The sequence below is a fragment of the Pipistrellus hanaki genome (genome assembly GCF_964339955.1).
Source record: "Pipistrellus hanaki genome assembly, chromosome: 3".
Classification (NCBI taxonomy): Eukaryota; Metazoa; Chordata; class Mammalia; order Chiroptera; family Vespertilionidae; genus Pipistrellus; species Pipistrellus hanaki.
The window spans coordinates 105,932,987-105,950,266 of NC_140505.1; the positions used below are offsets into that span (position 1 = coordinate 105,932,987).

The window sequence follows — 17,280 nt, forward strand, 5'->3', positions numbered from 1 at the left end:
CATTTTTTTAGAAAACTGTTCACACTCTCCATTTTCCCTCAGGGTATTTAGAAAGTAAACTCAGATACTTCCAATCAGTCTCTGAATTATTTTTCTCATCTAGGTCAGCTACCCTTTGCTATACAATGTCTAATCCCTGTTATTTGGCTGTCTAGGTTGAATATTTTGCTTTTAGGTAAGTTTCCCCTAAATTCCATAGAATTCTCAAGAGATATTTCTCCTGATTTTATTTTATTGATTTTTTAAATTTTTTATTTATTTATGTATTTATTTTTACTTTTTGGCTGTCAAATAATTTTTAATGAAAACATTTTCCTTTGTAGTTCTTAACTAGCTTGGCATTTCACTGCACCACTGTTGATAGCATCTATGATGTCATGAGGGTGGCAGCCTCAGACTAGGCAGTCCCCAGGATCTCTTTAACAGTTCCAGACAGTTCTCTAGCTAAAAATCAGTGCTGCATCTGTCTGGCAATGCTGACAATCTCATCACAAGTGCTTATTTCTATTGTGCTTAATGTCTTTTCTTTTTTTTTTTCTTTTCTTTTTTTTCTTTTTTCCTCTTCTTCTTCTTTCTGTCTCTTGGCGGTTCTTTGAAGGTTTTGATGATCAGGGCAGAGTCAGAAGGCACTACCTCAACCTGGGCCTGTCTGTTCTGAATGGTCACTTTCACCATAATCCTCAGGCCCTTCCAACTACCGGTTGCTTTAGTGATTTCATCACTAGCCTTTTTTGGAGACAGGCCCAGGGGGCTATTATTGGGGGCCAGGGCAGACATGGCACCCACTTCCCCATTGGTGCTCCTCAGCTATTCCAAGGGGGGAAAAACGGTAGGTGCCTCTGCAGAACCCCAGCCACAGCCCTCTCCACATCTTGCCTCTTCTCCACTCCTGATTTTAGAGACCTTTAGGAAGAGAAACCCCAAAACATTCTCACCATTATCAGTTGAAGTCATGGAAAAGCATGAGATCATGTAGAGAGAGGACAAGGGTTACTAGTGGAGAGAATCCAAGTCAGAATCCTGGGAACAGCAACATTGAGGAGAAAAGTGGAAGAGAAGTCAAAGATAAGGAGAGGCATGCCCAGCAGACACAGGAGTCAGATGAGCACAGAAAGCTAAGAAGCTGGAGAGCAGGAACAATGTCCATGCAGATATGGACAGGGCAGCACCCCCAAATGCCAGTGCCCAGGAGGTAAGGCTGGGAGACCAGCTGTGATGCACCAGGAGACAGGAGGGATAAACTCAAGAGGGGTCTAGTCAGACTGAGTTGATGTAAAATGCAGAATCCCAAAGATGTTATAGAAGTAAGCAGAGAACATGTAGAGAAATAAGAGCTTCTTATAAGGTCATTTTTTTGGGGGAAAGGAGTTCATTACTTCGGCATATGAAGAAAAGGAACAGAACTGATTGTACATAGAGAACTTAACTATTTTCTGAAGGAGCTTATCAGGTTCAGCAGGTGTAAGGCTGAAGTGGAAAAATCACTCTAATGTAAGTAAAAAAACTCTAGACAGACCAGTTCAATCTTGACTCATTTTTTAAAAATTTGATTTCAGAGAGAGGAAGGAAAAGGGAGAGAGAGGAAAAAAGAGGGAGAAAGAGATAGAAACATTCATGATAAGAGAATCATTGATCAGCTGCCTCCTGCATACTCTCTATTAGGGATGGATCCCACAACCCAGGCATGTGACCTGACCAGGAATTGAACCATGACCTCCTGGTTCATAGATCAATGCTCAATTACTGAGCCACACCGACCAGGCAGTCTTGACTCATATATTTTTTTTTAAAACTTGTAATCAAATTAAATCTTATTAAAGTCTTCATGACAATACTACATTAGGTCATTCAAGTTCGAGATCCCTTTGCTTAATATTTGATTATCCCTTTCCAAATGTCAAGGCAAGATTGCCAATTAAGAAGCTCTGGGACAATCAATATAACAATATCAAACTTGTACTAATTTAAAATTAGCCCTGGTATTGTTAAATACTAAGTGCTTAGTGGATATGACCATTATGAGCCAAAAGGGAAGAAAATGTCACAAAACCAATACCAGGCCCATTGGAAACATCATGGTTCAATCTGGAGTCAGTGGGATACAAAAACTACAGCCTAATCATGTCAAAATGGAGTGGCTGACTGGGGGGAAACTGGCGTATGTACACAGGATTGTTCTGTATGATTTTTTACAACCACATGTGAATCTACAATTATCTAAGGTAGAAAGAGCAATCCTTCCCCTCCCTGCTTGCCCCTTATCCACATAGGATATGATTCAAGACCTTCAGAGGATGCCTGAAACCACAGATAGTACTGAACCCTATATAAACAATTTTCCCTATGCATACATACCTATGATAAAGTTTAATTAATAAATTAGGCACAGGAAGAGATTACCAATAATTAAAAAATAGAACAATTATAGTAAGATACTGTAGTAAAAGTTATGCGAATAGCTTTGGGGCCATTGTTTAAGGTTTATCTGAACCCAAGCACTGCAATGCCATAAGAGTTCATCTAATAACTGAGATGGCTTCCGTGTGTGTACATCCTAGATATGCTGGATTAAGGGATGGCTAATGTCCTAGAAAGGATGCAGTAAAATGGTCAGGAGATTTCATCATGTTATTCAGGATGTCGCACAGCTGTCTGGCCAGCGTGTTTCAGTGGTTAATCATTGACCTATGAACTAGGACAGTGGTCTGCAAACTCATTAGTTAACAGAACCAAATATCAACAGTACAATGATTGAGATTTCTTTTGAGAGCCAAATTTTTTAAACTTAAACTTCTTCTAACACCACTTCTTCAAAATAGACTTGCCCAGACTGTGGTATTTTGTGGAAGAGTCACACTCAAGGGGCCAAAGAGCCGAATGTGGCTCGCAATGTCGAATGTTGCCGACCACGGAACTAGGACATCATGATTTGATTCTTGGTCAGGGCTTATGCCCAGGTTTCAGGCTTGATCCCCCTGGGGAGCATGCAGGAGGCAACCAATCAATGATTCTCTTTCATCATTGATGTTTCTATCTTTCTCCCTCTCATTTACTTTCTGAAATCATTAAATAAAATATATTTTTTTAAAAACTACAGGCTCCTCCCAGGCGAGGATCATGCAGGAGGCAACCAATCAATGTGTTTCTCTCACATTGGCATTTCTCTCTTTTCCCCTCTCTCTATAAAAAAAAAAAAAAAAAAAATCAATGGAAAAATAGCCTTTTGTAGGGCTAACTTGAAACTAAGCCACTAGTCAATCCAGGAGTGGAATACTCCATAGCTTAGACCATAAAGTAATATTCTAATGTAGAGACTTTAAAAAATAAACAAACACAAAACCCTTGCAGGAGCCCACTTAAGTGGTACCAACCTTGGCTTCCAAATGGAACAGTACATCTACAAAAGGAAAAATTATGTCAGTTATTGCTTTAGCTTGGGTTTTTAGTGTGTGTGTGTGTGTGTGTGTGTGTGTGTGTGTGTGTTTTCCATTCCAGTTTTAAGAACAAATTTTGACCTTGCTGTTTTTTTGGGGGAGAGGGAGGGAAGGAAAGAAAAAAAACCCAAAACCCTATTGAAACATTTTCTTTGCAGTGTCTCCTTTCATTTAGTAGCCAAATCCCCCCTCCAGCTCCGTCTCTTCACCTGCCTTTTTCCAGCTGGTCTGACTATTTTATTTTATTTTATTTTATTATTATTTATTTTAATATATTTTATTGATTTTGTACAGAGAGGAAGGGAGAGAGATACAGTTAGAAACATGGATGAGAGAGAGTCATCGATCAGCTGCCTCTTGCACACCCCCCACTGGGGATATGCCCGCAACCAAGGTACATGCCCTTGACCGGAATCGAACCCGGGACCCTTCAGTCCCCAAGTCAATGCTCTATCCATTGACCCAAACCGGTTTCAGCTGGTCTGACTATTTTAGATTTATTTTGCCTCTGTGTCCCACCTTTTTGGGAAGTTTGGAAGGTAAGTGAGCAGACTATGACTTGCTGCAATCCTAGACATTTTTCCATTGGCAGTCAATTCAACTCAATTAACCCCTCCCTCATGAAGACCTATCCCTCACAATTCTATCACGTGCTCCTTAGCAGCTCCCTCTTATATTTCCAAATGTTCACTCTTTTCATCAACTTCCTCATCACATCAATGCCCAACTCTCTTTCAGTGGATGGCCTTGATTTTATTTCCTCTATTAAAAATGATGCAATCACCCCTTATCTACTCTTATTGTCTCTTTCAACACTGGCTCTTAATCTCCTCCAGCATCTTTTCCCCAAGCACCCACTCTCAATACTCTGTTTTCAATACCTTCCTCTGCTTTCCCCTTTCAGTCTATGTTACATCTTCTCCAACCGAAAACCATCAAAACTCCTTTCCTTGGTTCTATCAACTCTCAAGCTACTTCCATCTTCCTCTTTGTCTCATCTCTCAACCTAATATGGGCTGACCTCCATCTCCACTTCACTGAAATTGCTCTAAATTCACCTGTTACTAAATTGCCAAATCTTAATTATAACTTACCTTATTTTTCTATGAAGTGGCAATACCCAATTCTAATTTATGTTCCTTCTCCCTCCCCCAAAGTAACAATACTGCCAGCCTTTTACTTCTTCAGCTTTTCATCCCTCTAGGTTTCCAGAAAACTTATTATTCAGACCATTCTTTCATTATGAAGTATCTCCTCTGACCATTAGGGTTCCCCTCTTGGCCCTCTTCTCATTCTATATGCTTCCCATCTCTGTTTCATCCACACCCGAATTTGAATCAATGATTTAAATTATCTTCTGTATAACAATAATTTCAAATCTCTATCTTTAATCTTAACTTCTCTTTGACCTCCCTTATCACTAACACCTAATTTCAAATTTATTGGAAATTTGCTTCTCATATATGCTATATCTCAGTTAATGCTGTCACTATACACATGGTTCCCCAAACCAGAAACTTTGGATTTAGAGAATTATCCTTAATTCTTCCCTAACCTTCATATTTCTTCCATTGTAGGGAAGTGATGTTCACTGTCCCTTCCTATCTATTCCCAATGTCTCTTTAGCTCAGGCCTTGAATTTCTATTCTGGATAGGGACTGTAGCCATCTCCTCTTGTCTGGTTTCTGATTGCAGTGAGCTGTGACAATACTATCTGCTCTGTTGCAAATATTACAGTAAATCTTAGAAGCCCAATTAGTGTGGTGTGGGTGGAGAGGCAGTGAGAAGCATAAGACTGGACCAAAAATAATATAGTCATAGGCTATTCTGTTGGGAAAAAATAACATATATTTCAGTGAATAAAAAGGTGACTTGTCCTAGCTGGTTTGCTCAATGGATAGAGTGTCTGCCTGGGGACTGAAGGCTCCTGGGTTTGATTCCAGTTAAGAGCACATGCCCAGGTTGCTGGCTCCATCTCCAAGAGGGGGCATGCAGAAGGCAGACTATGATTCTCTCTCATCATTGATGTTTTTCTCTCTCTCCCCCTCTCCCTTCCTCTCTGAAATACATATATATATATATGTGTGTGTGTATTTAAAGGTGACTTATTATTAAGTTACTCATATGTAGGCTAGAAGAGAAAATTTAAAAGGCAAAGAAATGATACTGATGGCTCTTTTGTAAAGATCTTTTGCACCATCCTTTGCTTTGTTCCTGCAGATCCTGCAGTGAATTCTGGTATTGACTGTTCCTTGCCTTGATCTGCAGTGTAAGGATTTCCTAGGAAATAAACATTTCATTTATTTATTAATGTGTGATACAAAAATGAGTTTGCACTTCAAATTCTTTCAATGCATGAGTATCCTATATAATAAATAGTTAGGCGTTGATCAGGCTGGCAGGGGAGTGGTTAGGAGTTGATCAGGCTGGAAGGTATAGTGGTTTGGGGCAATCAGGCAGGCAGACAGGCAATTAATTGGGAGCCAGCAGTCCTGGATTGTGAGAGGGATGTCTCACTGCCTTCCAGGGGTCCCAGATTAGAGAGGGTGCAGGCTAGGCTGAAGGACACCCCAACCTCCATGCATGAATTTTGTGCCCAGGGCCTCTAGTCACTAAATACTTCTGATGCTATTTTCATTTTGTTTTCAATTCATGCAAAAGGTAATGAAATATATGACTTCACATTATTGTATTAGATGAAATTCATGTATTTCTTTTGTCCTATATTACATAACTTTGTCTCCTGGTCTTGTACTTTCCAAAACATTTCATTCTTCCATGCCTTCACACATATTGTCCTTCTACCTAAAATGCCCAAATTCTTATCTGGCTCCAAATTCACTTTTACAATTCAGCTCAAATATGACCTTATTTGTCACCTTCTCTGTTGTTGTGTGGTGTGTATGTATGTGTGTGTGTTTAATCCTTATCCAAGGATGTTTTTTCCATTGATTTTTAGAGAGAGTAGAAGAAAGGGAGGGAAGGAGAGAGGAGGAGAAGAAAGGGGTGGGGGAGGGAGAAACATCAAAGTGAGAGTGACACACATAATTACTTTTGTCTCAAAGCATAGCAATTTGCCTAAAAGAGGATATAGATGAAAAAATGGAAAAGTGCCGGCACCGGTTTGGCTCAGTGATAGAGCGTCAGTCTGCAGACTGAAGGGTCCCGGGTTCGATTCCGGTCAAGGGCATGTACCTTGGTTGCGGGCACATCCCCAGTAGGGGGTGTGCAAGAGGCAGCTGGTCGATGATTCTCTCTCATCGATGTTTCTAACTCTCTATCCCTCTCTCTTCCTCTCTGTGAAAAATCAATAAAATATATTAAAAAAAAATGGAAAAGTATTAGTGTCATCATCTTTAGTATTAACTGGCTACCTCCAATACCAGACAACTTCAAAGAACACATTTAGGAAAACTTTAATATTTATACAGGACTGTAGAGACCATGCAACAAGTAAGTAAACCAAGTCACTAACAAAGTATAAATGTGCTTTTAACATGAAATTATAGAAAACTCAAAGAGAATATTTTCAATTACATATTTTATTGAAAAATAGTTAATTTAAAATATTTAAATTATTTAAAAATGTTATTGGTACAATGCTGAACTTTTCATACAAGGATTATTAAATTTTTACTCCCTCTTAACCAAAGTGGCAACTTTATTTTCCTAAATACATTTTGCTTAAGAGCAGGGTCTCTATTGCCCTCTGGTGAAACTTTGAGATTGGGTGTCCATAAAAGTAATTCAGGCCTCCCAACTCTCAACTAAAGACAATTACATAGCAGAATTACTGCCTATTCGCACTCCACGGTTGTCCCTCTGCCTAAGAGAAGGCCATTTGGGTGGATACCTTTATCTCCTCAATGGAAGTGTTTCTCTTATGACACTCAGCCATGCTCATAGCAAACATCCTTCCTTCCTAAGTTTTCACGGTCACTGTCTTCTTAAAAAATAAAAAACTCTCATTATAAATGGGAAAAATATGTGTTCTCTAAGTAATTTAGGTTATAACCAAGACCAAAAAACCCCACACAAAACACACATATAAAAAAGCAAAAATGGTGAATAGGACAGCAAAAATTATAAAGTTTACAATGCAAGAATGGCTTTTTTAGTGGTCCCTGATTCTTCATCCTGTCTTTATAATAATGGGTACCACTATTCTAGTCAACTCTGTCCACAGTTTCTGGGAGAAGATGATATTTTTCTCAGATTTCACACACACACAAAAAAAACTCACTACAGACCAAAGTCATTTCTAAAAGTAAATATCAACAGAGTCTAAGTTCATTCTCCAGACCAAATAGTTTGGACTTTAGGTTCTTCAGTTCTCCTTGTATCTTATGTGCTCGTTTATTGCTGTCACGAACCTCACACAGAATAGCAAGATCCTGGTTTGCCCGGGCATTAACTGTTGCCTAGAGATTTAAAAAAAGAAGAAGAAATGATTACAGCATATGCCAGTGGAGAGAGATCAGTCATAAAGACCAAACTATGATGGCTCTTTTTTATGAGACATTTGGTATACAAGGTAAATCCAATTCTTAGTTTTAGTGACTAACAAAAAGGTAGTAATGTAGAATAAAAGAGACCAATATAAACATCACTGGTAAATTTGTTAAGAAAGTACCTCTTCTTTTTTACAATCAACTTTGGAGCATAGTGATGATGGGTGGACAACTGGTTAAGTCTCTGTAAAAAGGTTCTTGAAACTTTGTTTCTAAATAAAGCTGTGTCTGATATGGAAAAATTACTTTATTACTCAATTACTCACTTTCCCTACTTTAAAATAAAACAAAAAAACACAAAACATAGCTCTTTTTTAAATTAAAAAAATAAAAAATCTTTATTGTTCATATTATTACAGTTGTTCCTCTTTCCGCCCACTCCCCATAGCTCCCCTCCACCTGGTCCTCATCCCACCCTTTTCCCTTACACCCCCCCCCCCCAACTGTCCTCATCCATAGATGTACAATTTTTGTCCAATCTCTTCCCGCACCCCCCACATCCCTTTCCCCAAGATATGTCAGTCCACTCTCTTTCTATGCCCCTGATTCTATTATATTCACCAGTTTATTCCATTCATCAGATTTTTTATTCACTTGATTTTTAGATTCACTTGTTGATAGATATGTATTTGTTGTTCATCATTTTTATCTTTACCATTTTCTTCTTCTTCCTCTTCTTAAAGAATACCTTTCAGCGTTTCATATAATACTGGCTTGGTGGTGATGAACTCCTTTAGCTTTTTCTTATCTGTGAAGCTCTTTATCTGACCTTCAATTCTGAATGTCAGCTTGGCTGGGTAGAGTACTATTGGTTATAGGTTCTTGATAATCATCACTTTGACTATTTCTTGCCACTCCCATCTGACCTACATAGTTTCTGTTAAGAAATCAGCTGACAATTGTATGAGTGCTTCCTTGTAGGTAACTGTTTTTCTCTTGCTGCTTTTAATATTCTCTCTTTATCATTTGCTCTTGGCATTTTAATTATGATGTGTCTTGGTGTGGTCCTCTTTGGATACCTTTTGTTACGCAGTGTTTCCCAAACTTTTGACATATGTGTACCCCTTCTATAATTTTAGTAACACTGAGTACCCCCTCGTACTCATGAGAATGTAGAATTAGGCGCAGCTAAGCACGATGCAGTGCATATCCCCACCAAACTCCTGTGCAATGTGTACCCCACCAAACTCTTCCCGTACCCCTGGGGTACGTGTACCACACTTTGGGAAACGCTGTGTGCTTCCTAGACTTTTAAGTCTATTTCTTTCACCAGGTGGGGGAAGTTTTCTGTCATTATTTCTTTCAATAGGCCTTCAATATCCTGCTCTCTCTTTTCTTCTGGCACCCCTATAATTCTGATGTTGGTACACTTGAAGTTATCCCTATCTTCAAATTTTTGGATTCTTTTTTCTTTTAGCTTTTCCAGTTGAGTGATTTTTGCTTCTTTGTATTTCAAATCTTTGACTTGATTCTTGCGTTCTTCTAGTTTGCTGTTGGGTGTCTGTATAATATTTTTTATTTCATTCAGTTTATGTTTAATTTCTAGTTGATCCTTTTCCATATCCTCAAGGATCTCTCTCATATCCTCGAGGGTCTCACTAAATTTATCAGCTTTTCTAGGAAATTCTTAAAAAACCTTATAACCGTGATTTGAACTCTTATCTTCAGCTGTTTGTTTTCCTCCATTTTTCATTTGTGATCTGTTTTTTTGTCTCCGCATTTTCACTGCTTCCCTGAGTTGGGAGGGTAGCTTTGTGTGCTAGGTGTCCTATATGGCCCAGTGGGTTAGCCTCCCCAGTTACCTGAGGTGGACACTCTTGATGCACCTCTTTGTGGACTGTGTGTACAGGCTTGTTGTAGTTAAGTCTTGACTGTTGTTGGTATCAGTGGGAGGAGTTGACCTCCAGGCCAGTTGACTGTGAGGATCAGCTGTGTTTATGCCAGGAGACAGCCTTATTCGACTAGACTTGGAAAATCGCAAAAGCTTCTGTGCTTAGCTTGGATGGTGCAGAGTTTCAGGGTGGAGCCTACAGCTTTGGCTTCCTGTCAGCCCCGCCCTATGAGGTTCCTGGGTCTTACTGTCCCTCTCTGAGAGAAAGGCACCCTCGAGTTTCGCCCGCTGCCAGACAGACTAGTCTCTCCTCCAATGAATCTGGATTCCCAGATTCTTGACCGGAACTGGGGTTCAGCGCAGTCCAGAGCTTCTGTCTCCTTCCCTCTAGGGCAATCCAGTGGCACAGTCAACAGTCCGTCCTCTGCACGTATTCACATGCATGCCTCCGGAGTTCTGCCTTTTGCTACTTCCCTGAGTTTCTGCCTTACAGCCCAGATTCTCCCTGTATGGGCCTGGGTCCCCCAGGGTCTCTCCCAGAACTGGGGTTCAGTGCAGTAGGAAATAGGGTTCAGTGCAGTCCAGAGCTTTTATCTTCTTCCCGCTGGAGAACACAAGCATTCAGCCACCCCATCCTCTCCGGCTCCATCCTCCCCACAGGTGCGTTCCCGTGTCTCTGTACCTCAGGCTTTTATAGCTCCTCTGATTTTCCTTGTGGTTTTCTCTTTCCTTCTAGTTGTAGAATTTCCAGTTAGTCAGCTTTCCTGTGGTTCTGGATGATGTCTGTTTTGTCTTTTAGTTGTATTTTTGAAATTTTTGTGCGAGGCTGCAGTTTAGGTGCTTACCTATGCTGCCATCTTGGTTTTCCCCTCAACATAGTTCTTTTAACCTACTTCTTGAATTGGGAGGGATGAAAATTTCTGTTAATTTTAGCTTACATAAAAGTATAATGATGCAGTCATTCAATTATTTTTGTCTTCTCTTTAGTGTGTACTTATTTTAAAAGTATATTTTTATTGATCTGAGAGAGGAAGGGGAAAGGATAGAGAGATAGAAACATCAATGATGAGAGAGAATCATCGGTAAGCTGCCTCCTGCAGTCCCATACTACAGATCGAGCCTGCAACCCAGGCATGTGCCCTGATGGGAATCAAACCATGACCTTCTGATTTATAGGTGGACACTGAACCACTGAGCCATGCCAGCCAGGCTAGTATGTACTTGTTTTTTTTTGTTTTGTTTTAAAAATATATTTTATTTTTATTTTTATTTATTTATTTTAAAATATATTTTATTGACTTTTTACAGAGAGGAAGGGAGAAGGATAGAGAGTTGAAAACATCAATGAAGAGAAACATCGACCAGCTGCCTCCTGCACACCCCCTACTGGGATGTGCCTGCAACCAAGGTACATGCCCTTGACCAGAATCGAACCTGGGACCTTTCAGTCTGCAGGCTGACACTCTATCCACTGAGCCAAACTGATTTCAGCAGTATGTACTTGTTAAACTAATTTTAATGAGACTGAAAGGATGTTGATCCATCAGCACTTACTATTAGGGAAATAGCACATCTTTCTTCTGAGAGCCCTGTTGACCATGTTTTCTCACTTGTACCCCTTTTATCTGTTTTAGTAATTCAGGTTCAGGAATTACCTTATAGAGCATTTGTTCCAAGTCTTTCAGTTTCTGCCTGAGAATCTTAATATCCGTCTTAAAGCCTTCTACTTCCAACATACGCCGATTCTCCAAGGCCTCATAGCGTTTTGTCATTACTTGTAAACGCTTCCCCATCTTGTTAGAGCGATCCTAAATATAGGGAAATGAGAAGGCATATGAAGATGAGCATTCCTGAGCCATTAGACTTCACACACCATCATAAGTGGCGGAGAATACTGTACCTTGAAGATCTCTCTCCTCATTCCCTCTTCCTCACGAATTCGGGCAAGTTCTTCTTCTAGGGAAATGCACTGCTCTTGGTACATGTTGGACAGCTTTTTCTCTTGTATTAACTTATCCTTTAGGCACTGCAGGTCAAATGTGGAAAACAACATTCAGTTCTATAATTTAGATAATTGAAATAGCACTTAGATAAAGAAAAAAAAAAGGAATGAAAAGATTTTCAGTACAAATGAGTTACATAACAAGATAGTAAGGAACTTTGGAGAACATTTGAAAGACAATTCTCTTAGCCTTTTTCTAAAGTACACACAGTAGAAATCCTTTAAAATAAAACAAATAACTTTGGTTCTTTGAAGATAATGAAGTTCAGAACTGTCCAAATGAGGCATAATAATATAGCCAACCCTCCTATCTGCAGGTTCCACATCCATGGATTCAACCAAACAGGGAACAAACAAACAAAAGGTACACTGTTGCTGATACTATGTAGTTAGGCCTACTTAACATGTACAGATTTCCCTGCCCCCTGTCATTATTCTTTAAACCCATGGACGGCAAACTGTGGCTCACGAGCCACATGCAGCTCTTTGGCCCCTTGAGTGTGACTCTTCCACAAAATACCATGGCCTGGGCGAGTCTATTTTGAAGAAGTGGCGTTAGAAGAAGTTTAAGTTTAAAAAATTTGGCTCTCAAAAGAAATTTCAATGGTTGTACTGTTGATATTTGGCTCTGTTGACTAATGCGTTTGCTGACCACTGTCCTAAACCAATGATTTTCAACCTCTTTCATCTCATTGCACACATAAACTAATGACTAAAATTCTGCCCCACACCAAAAATGTTTTTTGCCGATTTGAGGGGAAAAAAATAGGTATAATTTTGGTTCATTCACATCAGATGGAAATTGTCGTGTTGGCTGTTGTCATTTAAAAAAAATATATTTTTTAAATTTATTTGAGAGGAAGGGGAAGTTAGAGTGAGATAGAAACATCAATGATGAAATAGAATCATTGATCAGCTGCCTCCTGCACATCCTCTTTTGGGAACTGAGCCCACAACCCGGGCATGTGCCCTTGATTGGAATCAAACTTGGGACCCTTTAGTCTACAAGCCAACACTTTATTCAGTAAGCCAAACCATCTGGGGTGGCTATGGTCATTTTTTAATTTGACAATGTAAAGGAAAAGAGATCAGTGCCCTGACCAAATAGTCAGGTATTGAATGTTTTAAAAATTCTTGTAGCACACCAGTTGATAACCACTGCCCTACATGATACAGTATAACAATCATTTACATAGCATTTATATTATTGTTTCTATAAAAAAATTTTTTTTTTTTGATTTCAGAGAGGAAGAGAGAAATAGAAACATCAATGAAAATCATTGATCAGCTGCCTCTTGCACACCCGCTAACTGGGAATGGAGCCCCCAACTCAGGCACGTGCCCTAACTGGGGACTGAACCATGACCTCCTGGTTCATAGGTTGACGCTCAATCAAATACTAATCAATACAAATACTATGCCATTTTATATATGGAACTTGAACAACCATGGATTTTGGTGTCTGGAACCAATTCCCTGCAGATACCAAGGGACTACTGTACATGTTTGGGGAACATTTCTAAAGTTCTTTAAAAAGAAAGAAATATCAACAATACTTATTATACATTAGAAGCCCAGTGCACAAAATTTGTGCACTGAGTGGAGGTTGTCCCTCAGTCCAGCCTGCTCCCTCTCTAATCTGGGACAACCCTCTCACAATCCGGGACTGCTAGCTCCCAACCACTCACCTGCCTACCTGCCTAATTGCCCCTAACTGCTTCTGCCTGTCAGTCTGATCACCCCCTAACCACTCTGCTGCCAGCCTAACTGCTCCCCTGCCAGCCCAATTACCCCCAACTGCCCTCCCCTGCCGGCCTGGTTGCCCCCAACTGCCCTCCCCTGCCAGCCCAGTCTCCCACAACTACCCTCCCCTGATAACCATTATGTGGCAGCCATCTTTGACCACATGGGGGCAGCCATCTTGTGCGAGGGCATGACGGTCAATTTGCACATTACCTCTTTATTATATAGGATGTCAGAATGATCTTTAAAAAGCTAAATGAGATCATGTTACTTCCTTAAATACAGACTTGAAGAAAGAGCATTCCAGGCAGAGAAAGGAATAAGTTTAAAGGTCCTGAAGTATGGTCAAGGAAAAGGAAGAATATAAGGTTAAAAAGAAATAAGCAAGGAGGAAGTGGTACACAAGGAGACTGAGGGTGTGTGTAGCAGCCAGTAATGGAGGGCCACCCTCCCAATCTCCTTGTATATCACTTCCTTTTTAAACATACATACACCAGGGTCTTTAAACTCGCCCTCCCCTTGGAATGCTCCCCCCTAAATCTAATGGCAAGCTAAATCCCATTTTTCAGATCTCAGTAAAAACTGCGGGCTTAAGAGAGCATCCATATGCTTCTCCATAAAACTAGACTTCCAGCAACTACATATAATCTACACACACACACACACACACACACACACACACACACACATATAAAAACCTAAGTAACCATTGCAACCGAACAGACAACCAAACAGGCTGTGTGGGGCATCTAGGCCAGCAGGGGGTTAGTGAGGGGGCGGCCAAATGACTGAGCAATAGGCTGTGTGGGGCGACCAGAACGGCAGGGGGTTTAGTTAGGGGCAACCAAACAATCGAACAACAGACTGTGTGGGACAACCAGGCCTGCAAGGGGGGCTGTTGGAGGCAACCAGGTCGGCAAGGGGGGCAGTTATGGATAACCAGGCTGGGAGGGGTGTGTGGCAGTAAAGGGAGACTAGGCCGGTAGTTGGGGGTGATCAGGCCAGCAGGGTACATAGTTAGGGGTGGTCAGGCAGGCAGGCAGGTGAGCAGTTAGGAGCCAGTGGTCCCGGATTATGAGAAGGATGTCCAACTGCTGGTTTAGGCCTGATCCCTAGGATCAGATGTCCCCTGAGGGGTCCTGGATTGGAGAAGGTGCAGGCTGGGTTGAATTTCATGCACCGGGCCTCTAGTTTTCATATAATTCTTTTACTTCCTTAATACCAACTTATCATAATAGTTTTTAAAATATATTTTATTGATTTTTTACAGAGAGGAAGGGAGAGAAAGAGTTAGAAACATTGATGAGAGTCATCAATCAGCTGCCTCCTGCACGCCCTCTACTGGGGACATGGCCGCAACCAAGGTACATACCCCTGACCGGAATCAAACCTGGGACCCTTCAATCCACAAGCCGACGCTCTATCCACTGAGCCAAACCGGTTTTGGCATAATTTTCTCTTTTAAATATTTCATTTTTATTTGATTTTAGAGAGATAAAGAGAGAGAGGGAGAGAAACATCTATTTGTTATTCCACTTATTTATGCATTCATTGGTTGATTCTTGTATGTGCCCTGACAAAGGATCAAACCTACAACCTTAGTATATCAGGACAATGCTCTAACTACCTGGCCTGGGCTCATAATCTATTCTTTTTATTTTATTTATTTATTTATTTATTTATTTATTTATTAAATATATTTTATTGATTTTTTACAGAGAGGAAGAGAGAGGGATAGAGAGTTAGAAACATCAATGAGAGAGAATCATCGATCAGCTGACTCTTGCACACCCCCTACTGGGATGTGCCTGCAACCAAGGTACATGCCCTTGACCGTAATTGAACCTGGGACCTTTCAGTCTGCAGGCCGACGCTCTATCCACTGAGCTAAACCGGTTTTGGCAATCAATCCTTTTTAAAAATATATATTTTTATTGATTTCAGAGAGGAAGAAAGAGAGAGAGAGGGAGAGGGAGAGGGAGAGAATGATGAGAGAGAATCACTGATCGGCTGCCTTTAGCCTGCCCCACACTGGGGATTGAGCCTACAACCTGTGCTTGTGCCTGACTAGTAATTAAACCATAACCTCCTGGTTCATAGGTCAACACTCAACCACTGAGGCATACCGGCTATCTTTTTTCTTTTCTTTCTTTTTTTTTTTTTATAATTTATTTTTTTTACTGATTTCAGAGAGGAAGGGAGAGGGAGAGAATGATAGAAACATCAATGATGAGAATCATCGACCATTTACCTCATGCATGCCCCCCACTGGGAATTTAGCCTGCAACCTGGGCATGTGCCCCTGACTGGAACTGAACCCAGGACCTTCAGTCTATAGGCCGATGCTCTATCCACTGAGTTAAACCAGCTAGGGCTGGGCTATCCTTGTTTTGATTGTTAATGTTTCTGTTTTCTCACCCATTAAGATGTAAATGCCATGCACAGTTGGTGTGGCTCAGTGGCTGAGCCTGGACCCGTGGACCAGAAAGTCACACTTCAATTCCCATTCAGGGCATATGCCCATGTTGCAGGCTCCATCCAGGTAGGGGGGATGCAGGAGGCAGCCAATAGATGATTCTTTTTCATCGATGTATCTCTCTCCCTCTCTCTCTAAAATCAATAAAAACCTATTTTTTTTAAAAAAGATGTAAATGCCATGATAGCAGACCTGGTCAAGCTTATGTACTGTTATAGACCCAGAGCCTAGCCCATAAAGGAGTGCATTAAATATTTGTTGAATGAATGGCTGGTTTGGCTCAATGAGAGAGCATTGGTCCAAGGACTGAAGGATTGTGGGTTTGATTCCCAGTCAAGGGCATATACCGGGGTTATAGGTTCAATCTTTGCCCCAGTCAAGATACATGCGGGAGGCAACCAATTAATGTGTCTCTCACATCTAAGTTTTTTTTTTTTCTCTCTCTCTTTCTCTCTCCTTCCTTTACTTTCTCTCTTCTACCCTCTCAAAAGTCAATGGAAAGGTATCCTCTGGTGAGAATTACAAAAAAAAAAGTATTGAATGAAATGAATGAATGAATCAACTGATTGATTGATCAATCAATCATTTCATTTTCTAAATCTCTAAACACTGTAATGATGAGCTATTCTTTGAAACCTGTTTTTTGAGGTTGTTGCTACATCGGCTCCTGATCTGAATGGATCTTGAATGATAATTCTGGGGTTTTTTGGAATTCTCTGAGTTCTTTCAAATTCTTGCAGAAAAAACAAACAAACAAAACAACAAAAAAGTAAATACACAGAAACTACCTTAATATATTCACATTGCTTGCGATGACTCTCATGAACAACTGGCCAACCTTTTCCAATTTTATCTTCTTTCTTCTTACTCTGTGCCCTGTATTGCTTAATCTTTGACATCAACTGATCCTTTTCAAGCATCCATGACTTCTCCTTATTTTGGTTTTCAAATCTGAGTTGCAAAAAGTCTTTGGTGCTCTCATAGAGCAGCTCTTGGGTGTGATGGAGACTATGAAAGAAAGTACAAAAGTGGACATGAAGATGCTTACATGGCACATACAACAGTTATTCCAAACAAAGAAAAGATGCAGGTTCTTTAAAAATTGTACAATAAATTACGTAAAATATTATTAGCGGTTTTTAAAAATATAATCTGATTACTGACAACCACAGATGTTTTAATGAACTAAGTGTAATGTTTATGCTCACTGTTTCACAAATGGTCTTTACATATATTTTTCCAAGAGCTAATTGCAGGTTATTTAATTATTAGGACTACAGAAA

At 40.2% G+C, this 17,280-nt stretch overlaps 1 protein-coding gene and 1 pseudogene across 8 annotated transcripts in view; both read right to left on the reverse strand.

Moving 5' to 3' along the window:
• Positions 1-294: 294 nt before the first annotated feature.
• LOC311619687 (large ribosomal subunit protein uL11-like) lies at positions 295-7,332 on the reverse strand (annotated as a pseudogene). Its single transcript has 2 exons — positions 7,288-7,332; positions 295-807 (listed from the first exon to the last, which is right to left on the reverse strand). The product of its transcript is annotated as a large ribosomal subunit protein uL11-like (transcript).
• CCDC77 (coiled-coil domain containing 77) overlaps positions 6,942-17,280 on the reverse strand; it is a 57,733-nt gene continuing 47,394 nt past the window's right edge. For 4 of the 7 annotated variants that reach the window (XM_084878405.1, XM_084878406.1, XM_084878408.1 and 1 more), the window contains exons 10-13: positions 16,786-17,005; positions 11,677-11,802; positions 11,432-11,584; positions 6,943-7,855 (exon numbers count right to left, since the gene is read on the reverse strand). In XM_084878405.1, the coding sequence (XP_084734531.1) occupies positions 7,709-7,855; positions 11,432-11,584; positions 11,677-11,802; positions 16,786-17,005 (646 nt within the window). In that variant the 3' untranslated portion in view covers positions 6,943-7,708. Of the gene's footprint in view, positions 7,856-11,431; positions 11,585-11,676; positions 11,803-16,785; positions 17,006-17,280 lie in introns of all 7 variants that reach the window. The other 3 variants (XM_084878411.1, XM_084878410.1, XM_084878409.1) reach the window with 2 other exon arrangements.